This window comes from Myzus persicae, unplaced genomic scaffold (genome assembly GCF_001856785.1).
Source record: "Myzus persicae strain clone G006 unplaced genomic scaffold, MPER_G0061.0, whole genome shotgun sequence".
Lineage (NCBI taxonomy): Eukaryota > Metazoa > Arthropoda > Insecta > Hemiptera > Aphididae > Myzus > Myzus persicae.
In genome coordinates, this window is record NW_019100947.1 from 362,954 (window position 1) to 375,947 (window position 12,994).

General features: G+C 28.2%; 2 protein-coding genes across 2 annotated transcripts; both read right to left on the reverse strand.

The window, feature by feature from the left end:
• Positions 1-2,458: 2,458 nt before the first annotated feature.
• On the reverse strand, positions 2,459-6,578 carry LOC111027004 (proline-, glutamic acid- and leucine-rich protein 1-like). Its single transcript, XM_022305204.1, has 12 exons — positions 6,421-6,578; positions 6,265-6,349; positions 5,938-6,047; positions 5,696-5,767; positions 5,402-5,614; positions 5,167-5,324; positions 4,906-5,091; positions 4,660-4,776; positions 4,424-4,568; positions 4,159-4,344; positions 3,885-4,097; positions 2,459-3,502 (listed from the first exon to the last, which is right to left on the reverse strand). The coding sequence occupies exons 1-12, from the start codon at positions 6,445-6,447 to the stop codon at positions 2,879-2,881; spliced, it is 2,136 nt and encodes a 711-aa protein (XP_022160896.1). The 5' UTR covers positions 6,448-6,578; the 3' UTR covers positions 2,459-2,878.
• A 3,624-nt stretch (positions 6,579-10,202) lies between these two features.
• Positions 10,203-12,890, reverse strand: LOC111026993 (mothers against decapentaplegic homolog 3-like). The gene is made up of 5 exons (XM_022305189.1): positions 12,195-12,890; positions 11,923-12,084; positions 11,635-11,859; positions 10,701-10,845; positions 10,203-10,625 (listed from the first exon to the last, which is right to left on the reverse strand). The coding sequence occupies exons 1-5, from the start codon at positions 12,259-12,261 to the stop codon at positions 10,502-10,504; spliced, it is 723 nt and encodes a 240-aa protein (XP_022160881.1). The 5' UTR covers positions 12,262-12,890; the 3' UTR covers positions 10,203-10,501.
• Positions 12,891-12,994: the final 104 nt, after the last annotated feature.

Below are 12,994 nucleotides of genomic sequence, written 5' to 3' on the forward strand. Positions count from 1 at the left end.
ATTTTTAACAGTGGATTATTTCTCCTGTGGCCTTATTTTTTAGTTGATACTCATGAGTGGTAAAAATGGAAAATTTCAGGCAGTTGTCATAAGCGTCGGGGGAAAAAAAGAAGGAAAAACGGGAATTTTGAATTTTCACCCAAAAATATTATTCGACAAAATTGATTTTGATTTTTTTTTTGTTAAAAAACGATTAACTGAAAGTTCTTGAAATTATTACATAACTTTTACATTCGCATTTTATAAATAATTAGTGATTTTCAAAAGATTTTGACTCTAACTTTTTGAGCTAGGTGTATCCAATATATTTGACATTTTGATTGTTCTTTTCTATTCAAATCGATAAAAAATTATTCGTTAGGTCAAAAATCTTGAAAGTTGAATACAAAATGTCTCATAACTCATAAGTTATTATTATAGCTATATCTGTTTAATAATACTAAAGAATAAAGATATTTTGGCACAATTTTTTGTAGATATTTTTAACTTAAAATTTGGACAATATAAGATATTTTAACCAAAAATAAAGATTTTAATTATTTTATTGTAATTCAAAAATATATTTTACCGGAACTTGAAAACTTTTAACATCTATAATTATATTTTCTACACACAATTACATTTTCAAAACAGTTAAACTAATTTTGAGCTATTTAAATTAATCCAACATACACTATTTTATACAATTCTTTAAAAGTTATATGGGGGGGATCTGACCCCCCACATCCCCCCCTTGTATACGCCCCTGTGTAACAGTGAAATAGATTCCTTAAATAATTTTATAGCAATATTCTCATTAAATATAGACTAAAATATATAACCTACCTTATATAGGTCGACAGACGTCTTTGCTCAAAACTGTTTTTTGTGTGCAGTAATTAATATTTGAATTTAAATTTAACATAGTCACATATAGGTATAGGCAGTGGTTGAAGTGGGAGGGGGTACGGAGGGATGACATCCCTCTACTTTTTTATACATTTTTCATCCCTCTACTTATTTTGTCTAGAATAACGCATTCCTCCTAAGACTTGTGTTTTAAAATGAAATAATTATTATGATTTTTATATTTATACCTATGTATAAGAAAACTTTTTATTTTTCGTATAGGCCTAAATCTGAATTGTAAGGCATCTCTCCACTTATCTTGAGCCATTTCGACCACTGGGTATAGGTACATCACTGTGACTACCTACTGTACTATTACTCAATGATGAGGTACTCTCGGGCCTCGGCCCCTATAGTTATTATACTATACTATAATTTATTTAATTTGAAATTATTGTGAAAAATATGTATTTGCAATTATGCGTATGTTAGATACAATTTGTAAAGCAAAACTAAGGCATACCTGCATACCTATCATTTAATTATACCTAAGTTTTCGAAACATATAGATATTTAATACTGAAAAATTATACTTCATAAATTATACCTATTCATAATATTTACTATTTCTTGAAGTGATTGCACAAAGAGTATGTACATTATTGAATATGTTTTATCTATTTGATATGCAGCTAAAAAATGAATACGTAATATTACTGTGAAAAATTATTTTATTACAGTTTTATGATTTTATGAATATCCTATTAGATAGGATACTGAATATATTATACTGTATTTATTTAATTTAAATACAATACTTGATTTAAATTGTACAAAAATCATTTTATTGAACTATGATGATGACAGAATACATACCTAAATGTTTCATTATAAATGATACATATACATGTGAATTATAGTGAGACCAATATATTATATATTAATTTGTAATACAATGCGGTGGCCTATCAAAGACTGTTCCACTATACATTTGGACAACAGTTTCTGACTGAACGAAAATATGAGCAAGTTGCTACTAAGACATGGTTGTCTAAATACAGAAGCACATTTGTACCATCGTCTGTTTCCCATCTAATATCGCATAGAACATAATTTCTAAAACCAAAAATTGTTTCTAATATTTATTTAGCAAATAACTAAAGTCCCTTTAACTAGCATAAAGATTGCAAATCTTCAAGAAGTGTTTAACAATTTCTAAAATTAGTTTGTTCAAATGCATTTAATTTCAGAACTTGCTCCAAATCATTTCACATGATAAATTATAATGTATTTATATTTTATATTATTTCCAAATGTTCAAATTGTGTTAAGTATAAATTTATCATTAATCATTTAATATGCTCTTAAAAATGGTAAAATTATGAAATATCTATGCTATTAAAGCTACAAAAACACTTAATATGCAAAAATTTGCATTATAAGCCCGTTACAATTCACCTATATAATCAAAAACACCAACAATCGAATTCTAAAAACATAAAATTTAAAAGTACATACAATAATTTATTAGACAATGTGTTCTGATGCAAACAATTAAATTACCAAACTAAGGTTATAGCAGAGTAATCACTAATCATGAAAAAATCCAATTTATGCTTGTACACATAAATATATCACCAATAAATGTATTTTGGTTAGAAATTACAAAAATAGTAAATACTATTGGAAGATAAATTGAATTAGCTGATGGTGATTTTTTAATCTTGGTTGATTACTGAAAGGGCCAAGATTATCAAGAATACATTTATATTATTAATTTGAAATACAGTGAAACTTCCATTTAACAAAATGTTTAATTTAACTAAATATTTTTATTACTGATATACAAATAAAAATAAAATAAAACTTTAAAATATTAAATGTCAAATAGAACGAGATAATGAAAACCGCCAAAAAGCAATGTTTGTGCTTGTTCGTTATGTAGGTATAACATGTATATTTGTATTTAAGGTATGATATTGTATTTTCAAATGCCAATTATAAAATATTTAAATTTATTTTGAGTCTTATAAAAGTTATGTTTACATTGTTAATCACTGTCTATAAAATCGTTCAGCATATCTGTATAATTTTCATCCTCCAAATCATTGTTTATTAATGATTCGTCAACAGTGCTTGAATCCATACTATTATCAGCATCCATAGACTCTATTACAGTATTTGGCTGAACATTTTCGGTATTCCCGTTGTTTAATTCTTTTACTTTAATGGGTAAAGTTGAATCTTTAACGATTTTATTGAAAACATTAGTTTTGTTTTCTGGGATAGTGGTTTGGACAGATTTTGGAATTGTATTTGGTTGGACATTCTCAGTATTAATAATTTTAACTTCTCTTGATTTAATGGGTATAGTAGAGTCTTCAACTATTTTATTAATTATTTGTGTTTTGTTCTCTGATATGCTTTGAGTAGATGGTGGAGTTCCATTTGGCTGAATATTTTCAGTATTAACATTTTTTAATTCTTTTACTTGAACGGGTACAGTAGATTCTTCAACTATTTCTTGCAAAAAATGAGTTTTGTTTTCTGGTATAGTACTTTGAGCACATGGTGGAATTTCTATATCATTTTCAAGGGGGAAAAATAGAGTATCGTTACGTGGGCGGATAATATGTTCAAGTTTGCTTAATGATGATCTGCAAACTTCTTTTACCTGTATAACAATAAAATTAGAAACAAAGCAATGAAACAATGTATAGTTATACATAATAAATACATATAAGCATAGGCGCCATGCAGACGAGTGTTCAAGCACCCATTGACATTTTTTCGGTGGGCTGAGCACTCGAAACAAATTAGAAATATTTATTTTAGTATATTAATAAGAAAAAACAGTAAATAATTTTGATTTTGGGGACTTTGACAGTTTTACTTTAAATTTAGGGGGGGGGGGGGCTAAGGCATATAAGTTTGAGAAGCACTGACTTAGAACACCCATTGATTTTTTAAAATCTTGGCGACTATGCATATAGAATATCACTATATTAGTAATATGCACCAATAAAAATTTTTTAAAGTTTCTAACGGTAACTTACTTTTTCATTACGATCAGTTGTACCAAAAGTAAAAACACGTAATGCTACAGATGTATGTGTAATAGCTTGTGGATGTGGTGATATAATCAAAGCTAATAATGATTTGTACAAGTTAAGTCGACATAAATCGTCATAGTACGGTAGAGGATAATCATTTGGGCGTTGACACTTAATAATTTCTAATAGCAATCCCATAATTGTACTTTGAAAAATCTAAAAAATGTATATTAATATTTTTATAAAATAATTATTTAATAACAAATATTTAACATACTTTGAATTGTAGAATTTTCAAATTTGAAGACAAGGTATTTAAAAATAATTGAAGTGTTTTATGGGCTTCATTACACACAGATTTATTCGCAAGATAATCATGCATAACAATTGTATCACGTTGATTTATAATTTTTTGATTTAGAGCACCACTCTTTCTTTTTTTGTTACCTGTTTGTTTGTCAACCTTCAATGAAATATTAAGTATTAAGTACAATATTTGAATAGTATTAATAAATATAATACCATTTACTTTACAAACTTACAACTAAATTTAGAGATGGTTTATCAAATTTGATATCAAATAAAATACCAGAGGTAAGGCTTTCACTGAACAATTGGAGTGAACTCTGGGACCCAGCTACAGCTAGCCACGAGCATATAACTTGATATGTAAGCACACGCTGTTGCCTTAATACAAATGAAAATACGAAATACAATATTGTTAGTATTTCAAATATTAATACTAATAAGTAATAAGAAATATAAAATTAAAACTTACAATTTAGATCTAGTTGTACCATATTGTGCATTTGATGAATTAAAATGTGTCATGTTTAAGGATTGTAATAAAATACGACAAATTGATATTCCTTGAGGTATTAAAACCCTTCCACAACTGTAAAATTAATGTCGTAGTTAATTATTTTGAAATATTTTAAAATCAATCCAATTAAAATTTAAAAACAATGAATCTACAAAAAAAAGAAAAATATATACTTTTAAACTTAAATTAAATAATGTATACCATTTAATGAGAGCTGAAATAGTTTTGATGGCAGAAGAGTGTAATTTCCATAAAACAGAATCCAATGCAATTACATCTTCCGTAATCATTGTATCTTTAAGTTTTTCTGAAGTAACTGATAAAGTATCTTGAGCAAATTGAATAACTTTGTTAGGATCAAGATGTTTGACAGTAGAAAACATGGACCTGTAAATATAATTACACTTTATTATAAATTATAATTATACAAATATGTATGTATACACTGAGATATACTCTTACAACAACATTGATTGAATTGCTGTATTGAAAAATATAAATAATGATGTCAACTTTTCATAACGTTCTTTAGGAGTCATTTGCCCAAGTTCAGATAGTTTAAAAATTGACAAATCAAATTTTCCTTCATATTTATCAGTCACATCCGTTCCAAAGAAGAACTAATTACCAAAAGAAAATGTGAAATGTGTTAGATGTATTTAAATTTTATAAATAAATTGATTACAATGTTTCTTACATTAACATTAGTATATAGTTGGTTCAAAAAATAATTGGCAGAGTATAAATAATCATTAAATTGACTAGTCCAAGCTTCAGCATGATGAATACCTTGTTGTCCACGACCACCACATTGAGGATATAAAGCAAGATATTTTGTCACTTTTAAAACAATATTATCATCGTTAAAACATTCGCTTAGTGCTTTAGTTGTAAATTTATCCAATGCATTCTATAACAACATTACATTTGTATAAATACATCAAGTAAACTAGTTAAGTTATCAAAAACAAATGGGTAAATAAAATGATACCTTGAATTGATTGCATGTTCCTCCATAGTATTTAATAAACAATCTTATTATAGTTGCTTGTGCATCTATAGTCTATAGAAACAAATTATAGTAAAATCATTGAAATGTTTTATTTTACAATGAAATAGTAAGAGAAATCAAAAGCAAAAGCAATTATAATACTTAAATTAAATTTCTACATAAAAAATATATATGTCAATGCTAGCAAAATTGTAATAACATGAATAATTTAAAATTCTTACAGATTTATTGACTTTCCTCGATATTAAGTTTTCAAAAAATGTAGGAAGTACTATATTGATTGTCTGCTTTTTTATGTCAACATCAGCTAAAGTTGATGTAATAAAAATTTCTGAAAATTTATTTTAATTGATTAGACAACAATAATCTTTGTGATCAAACTACTATCGTAAAAAATAACAAAAATACAAAATATTTTAAATTGAGTATTATTATATTTAAAGCACCAAGATAAACTAGTTAACCTAGATTCATTTAGTTTTACGGACGTTAACTATAAATCATTAGGCTGGTATATTATTATAAAGTAGTAAATTTTTAATCTTTACCAAATGTATTGCATTCTTCAGAAGAAAGTCCATAACTAACAGCATTTTTCAAACGTTTCTGAAACCAGTTAACTGCTTCATCGGCCTATGAAAATATAAAATGCCAATATTATAATATACAACTGTATCATCATCAAAGGGTTTTTTTCGTAAGACCTTTAACGTTGCGATTTGAGAATTCATTTTGTGCAATTACTGTGAATACTGAATTGTGATTTGAGATAAATTTAAGACTCAAATTGACGAACCGACAAGTATCAAATCCCACATGCCCACATGGCCACATGGTTATTTAATATTTTAGTTATGGTTGCGGCGACTGATAAGTGATAACAAGGCTGCTACCAAATGATAATAAACATGATAAAGCACAGCTGATTTCTGTATAGTACTAACCATAGATATAATAATATGAACTTATAATTTTTTGTGTGTAAAAAATAATAGAATGTGTGCGCAACAATATTATATAGGTACCTACTACCCTTAGATCATATACTAGTATATAGTCTAAGCTACTACCTAACTACCTAAGTAGGTATATACGTTTTAGTTGTTTTTCATACATAATATATTATTTTTGTATATTACGTACACACCACGAATTAAGATATACCTAGTATATCTTAATTCGTGGTACACACTCTAGTTTACTACGTTCTCATATATTATATTTATTACAATATAAGATTGTTTTTGTTTTGGTCATTCAAACAATAATAACAATAAAATAACTATGATAAATAACTCATGATATTAATAATATTATTGATTATAAGCTATTTGGCGGCTTTTCCCATAAACCAATAGTAGAGTTTGATTTTAATACTATTTCCCGATGATGAAATTAAAGAAAAAAATGTAGCGGGAGAACGGGCACCGCAAGCAACAGAGATGTAGGAATAAAAAAATTTACATTTTCAACACACCCATATCTACGATCTCAATAATTCTTAAACCTATAACATTATTCGGAAAATTAGTTTATTCAACAATGATTATTTTAAGGGCACCAACTGGTTATGCAGGTTCAAAAAATGAATATTAAAAAAATCAATTAGAGTTAAATTTAAAAAAATACAAATGGGAAGGGGTTCTATCGAAGAAAATGAATTTTAAGAATCAAAAAATTGTATTTAAAATGTTATTGCAAGTACATACTCCGAAGATTAGTAGTCTACAATCTCCAAATTCATAAAAAGAAAATTCTATTTAAGTTAATTAATTCATTAAACACTCACTATTTTGAGAGTACTAGCTGGTTATCAAAGTTGAAAAATGTATTGTGTATGAAAAAAATCGACTAGAATCAAATTTCAAAAATGGGAAGGGGGCATGTATGCCCGTAGGTAAATGCATTTTAAGAATCAAAAAAAAAATTATAAAAAAAACCGCAGTAGCAGCTAGTCCTTAACATTCTTTACAATAATTAGTGGTTGGTTAGTTAAAGGTGCCCTATCAGTAGCTGGTCATTGTTTACAACAATGTATTTAAAAAAATCAATCTGAGTTAATTTAAAGAAAAAATGAGATGGGGAACTTGGGCGCTTACAAGTATTCTTGTTTTAAAAATAAAAATAAATAATATATACAATTCATTTAAAATGGTTTTTATCTTAATTTTTATATTCACATTAATCTTAGATACAGGATATTGTACATTAGTACATTACATGCATAAAAAAGTGTTTATTCAATAAAAAAAATAATAAAAATGTTGATTGAATTTGAATTTTGTATACCTACTTACTAGTATTCACCTGGAACATTTTTTAAAAAATTTAGAAATAAATAACTTACAAATAACTTATGTAGTTATTTAACAATTGCCTTATTTTATCGACGCATAGACAGCCTGTGTACAAAAACAAATTTTTTTTTTCAAACATTTTTTCCGTCAATTGCCGGAATTTGATTAAAAATACTGAAAAATGAACTAAAAAAAGGAAAATATGACTCTAAAATGCACAAAAATGGCCTAAACAATTAAAAATGTCAAAAAATACAAATAAAATGCAAAATAAAAGTTGCTTAAATGGATTGGTAGTTACATAATTCAGATTATGTAGGTACTTACAAAGCTACGTTTCACAATCACCAAAAAAAAATATGCCCTTTCCTACAAATTCATAGCTCTAGATATAACAAATAACAATAGCCAAAATAGTTTATAATTTCAAATCTAAATTATAACAATATGTCAAGTATATTATTTTAATTTTTTTATCTGATTATTAATTTAGATGAGGTTTAAGTATTAGAAGCACAAGCATATTATTTCATGAATTATTCAATACAAACGTTATTATAAATAAATATAATTACTATTTTTTAAAGTTAACATAAAGGTATGCAGTGCATAAAGCATGTATATTATATACTCTGCATCACATTTACTGTATCTACCGACTATACTACCTACTTTGTAAAATTCTAAGTCAAATTTATTGCTTCGAATACTGTCAAGCACGTCAAAATAATTAACATTTTATGCATTAATTTCGATTACATAGGGGACAAGTATAATTTAGATTTTAAGCTATTCAAGAATATAATATATTCATAATATTTCCCCATAATATTTTTGTTTATTGTTAGTTTCAATATTTACACAATGCAGTCTTTAAATATTTCAATTAATTTTCAGCTTTTATTGAATAGTACTTTTGCTGCACCTTACGATTCATTTTGGATATTTTTTCGAAAAGTTTATATTATAGAATGAAGTTTTAAAAATATTGAATTTAAAATGTAGTGTAAATGTAAGTGTTTAAAAATGATCGAATGAAAAAATATAAAATTATTTATCAATGCCAGAAGTCTACATGTACTCCATTATTTTATTAACAGACGATAACTAAATATGATAGGTATGTCAGTTGTCAATATTGAGTTATAATAATGAATAACAATGAGGAATATATTATAATAAAAATAAATTATAATAATAAAATATATATACCATGTTTTTCGCAAAAGTTAATTTAACATACTTCAACTACTATTATATTAAGTGCTATTATACTTATATATAAGTGAATAAGTGTTGTTCAGTTGTGCCAAACATTATTATTTATACCAATGAAATCTTTGGTGAAAATTTACATTATTTGAATCAGTAAACACACTTTGACACACTTAAACAATTGTAAGCCCAAATTAATTATATTTTAAGTTAGATACTTCATAAGATTCAACAGTTAACTTTTAGACATGTTATACCGTATTAAATAACAACTATATTATTATATATAAATATTTTAATTTAATTTGGTAAAAATTTGGTACTCATAAGTACCGAACAACTATATATATTTGCATTTATTACTTTATAAATAAGATTTTATTTCAAAAAGGTTATAAATTTTATAAAATTACAAATTATAAAAAAAAAATTGATGAACATTTTGAACAACATTGCAAAGGTTATCTTATTGATATCAACTGACCAATTTATGTTAAAATCTCATAAGAAAAGAATGCTTTTTATTATCGTTATATACAAAATATTTAAATATCTTTATAAAATGTATTAATTGTTCAATAAAACAATGAGATATATTTTAAAACTTTGTAAACAATGAATTCCAAATTTTATATAGCTTAATATTAAATATGTTTAACATATTTCATGTGTCTACACTCTGTGCGCTTACAAAACACGACTTACCAGTTTAATTTAGAAATTATATTGCACACAGTGAATGCAAAAAGCAGTTTGATGAATATGCTCGTTTAATGCTAGAAGTCCTATGGTTTTACATGTTTTATTGGCTTCACTTGTTATTAAATTAAATTAATACAACATTAAACAATTTAATTCAAACCGAACAAACTTATAAAATAAAAACTTGAAACTTAACGCTATCATATATTCATATATATATATATTTAAAGTCATGTTACTTAGAATTTTTATTTTTAACATAAAAAATATTATTAATAATAAAAATAATAATAGTTATAATAATACAAAAATCCTTAACTCTATCATTCAATAATAATTCTAAACATCTATCACTAACATTTCGGTGTAAATGTTGTTTTTTTGTCATGTGATGTTATATAAAAAAACATAAAAACATAAAAACACAAAACCACTGTTCTAATTAGTCGATTAGGTTAAATACAGATTCGATTCACGACCTTATAGTAGACAGCCATTCCAAGGGTTATGTACAATTAAACAAAAAAAAAAAAAATGGTAATAATAAAGGTGGGTTTAAATATAAGGTAAATCATGACATGGAACTACATGTCAAGCGAGGCGAACCCATTTGTGTGAGAACCCTGTCCAGCCATTGCAATGGTCCATTCAGATGTAGCTCTATCCAACAAGGGGTAGATGTGACTGTCTGTCGCCTATGGATATGATCAAATAAAATTGTATACATATGTAAAAAGTTATAATAAAATAAAAAAGCAATAATTATTTACCTATATTCAGCGCCCCAACCCTTAACGAAAGACATACGTATCGTACACATACGAGTTAACTGGTAAACTGCTTCAAAACCTTGACTCACTGATTGAGATAGAAGAGATGCAAATTCTTGGTTGTTGAAGATTTTTAAATTACAACCTTAATTAACAATAAAGTTAGTCAGTAGAATTAATTAATAAATTAAAATAGATAATATATTATGTTATATTGTACTTTATAAAAAAAAAAAATTAAAATACACAATAACTAGTAAATATTAGGGACATGTATAACTAGTAATAGAATATAGTATTTACAAAATTAATGATTGATTTAAAAATAAAAATAAAAGTTGTTAAGTCTGATTAATAACCATTAATAGAAAACATGTGTTTTGATGGAATATTATAAGTAAACCAAAAAGTAATATTTATTTCAAGACGTATAAGCTATATTCAATAGGAACAGGACAAAATATGATGTATAATAACATATTAATTTTTTTTTTAAATAGGTATATAATTATTACTTATCAATCAATTATAGGTGAGTATTGTTTTATTTTTTAAATTTCCGAGGGTTCCGCCTCATTAAAAAAATATTTTATTTTTGCTATTGGAATACCACACCTTATGGTCGTCGGAACTCTCTAAAATTTTCATAAGATAGAAACTAACTCAATGTTATAAATTGGAATGAGTAACCGACAAAATAATCATTAAGCGATAACAAAAACCTTGAATAAAAACAGGAAAACACAAAAAAAAAATTAATTAACACTTTATCAAAACCGATATAGCCCCAAACATACATATATACGTAGGTATAGCAACCCTAAGAAAATTACTCAGTAACCATATACAAAAAATGAATTGAAATTTGTATGGATAAGATTCAAATAAATTGTTATAGATTCAATAAATCTATAAAACAATCAATTTAACATACCTGGAGGTATCTTACAAACAGTGGCTGGATGCCATCCATATCTCTGATTACAATTGGGTGACTGTACAAATATACTAGAATCGCTAAGGCATTCTGCAAATACTTCGCCGCCAATGTAGTAGAGCCGTACACCTTTGCCGATATGTCGTCTAATCTGTTCAACTACATTGGTCCTATTGACATTTGACAATAGACCCAAGCAAAATCGTTCGGAATTGCTGGGATCTGAAATCAATTGAAAAAATCATTTTAATATGGGAAATTAGTGCTAAGCATAACTTTAGTTACCTGTGAAGCCGTCAACCGATATAGAAGGTTGAGAAGCATGGAACGTCTCTCCAACTCTGGTATTCAACTCGTAATAGCTAATTGAGCACCAAAACACCGGTTCGCAATAGAGGACGGGTTGAGTGTCCAGTACACCCATCACCGTAGGGTTAGGACTCATACCTACACATATCATAATATACATCAGAGAAAAGTGACGACGATTAACATTGAACATCGAAATCGGGCTGTCACTATTACTATTGCAGCACTACTATTATTGAACTACTCACTGTGAGATTCATTGTTGTCGCCGTCCTCGGACATGTAGCCCGGCGGTGTAGTCGGTGAATCCATCATCTTGAAGGAATGGAGTGATATCGCACCGGCGCCACTCGCGATGTCCCGAAACCGATCGCAAACTGCACAGTCGCAGACGACGAGCTAACTCGCTCCGGGAGGCCGGCCAACCGAAAACCAGAAACGGGAGACCGGAGCAAACGGAAAACTAAAAATTCGTCTTTTCCGGCACGCGGAGCTAGGACACAAGGACGCAACAGTGCGCTACGCGAAACGACGAGACAACAAACAACGATGAATCCCGGCGACCGACGGTCTTAGAAATTGGAATATAAGTCGACGGTACGTCACGCGCCGGCGCCTCCTACGCTATCTTCAAACGTACCTGTCTACAGGCTGCTAGTCGCTACAATCACGGAACAATCAATGTTAAATCGGGACTGTTTTTTTTTTTTCTCCACTTATTTTTTGCGCCTCGTCTCCGAGCGTCGTCACTCGTCACACGCGCACACACGCACACGCACGCACACATACATCACACACGACACACACGCATACAACACGCACACACACACACACACACACACACGTCTTGTCGTTTGCAGTTTGTACGGTAAGACACGGGCGCGCGCGCGACACTCCACCACCGCGTTTGTAGATGGCGCTTGTGGCCAAACGCGGACGAGTTCGAAGTGTCTTTGCAATATTTTCGGCGAAGACTCGTTGGCCCGCGCGCGTGTGGGTGAAGGCCCGCGGGAGTCCGGCTACCGAAGATCGGAAGACGCCCGGCAAA

Excerpts from the sequence above, each read along its gene's own strand:
- LOC111027004 (XM_022305204.1), bottom strand. The coding sequence starts at position 6,447 with ATGAATTCTCAAATCGCAACGTTAAAG. Across the intron at positions 5,092-5,166 it reads GCAATTCAATCAATGTTGTT|GTCCATGTTTTCTACTGTCA; the intron begins GTAAGAGTATAT and ends TTATATTTACAG. Across the intron at positions 4,098-4,158 it reads TGAAAATTCTACAATTCAAA|ATTTTTCAAAGTACAATTAT; the intron begins GTATGTTAAATA and ends TACATTTTTTAG.
- LOC111026993 (XM_022305189.1), bottom strand. The coding sequence starts at position 12,261 with ATGATGGATTCACCGACTACACCGCCGGGCTACATGTCCGAGGACGGC. Across the intron at positions 12,085-12,194 it reads CGACAACAATGAATCTCACA|GTATGAGTCCTAACCCTACG; the intron begins GTGAGTAGTTCA and ends TGATATGTGTAG. Across the intron at positions 10,626-10,700 it reads GGTTGGGGCGCTGAATATAG|GCGACAGACAGTCACATCTA; the intron begins GTAAATAATTAT and ends TCATATCCATAG.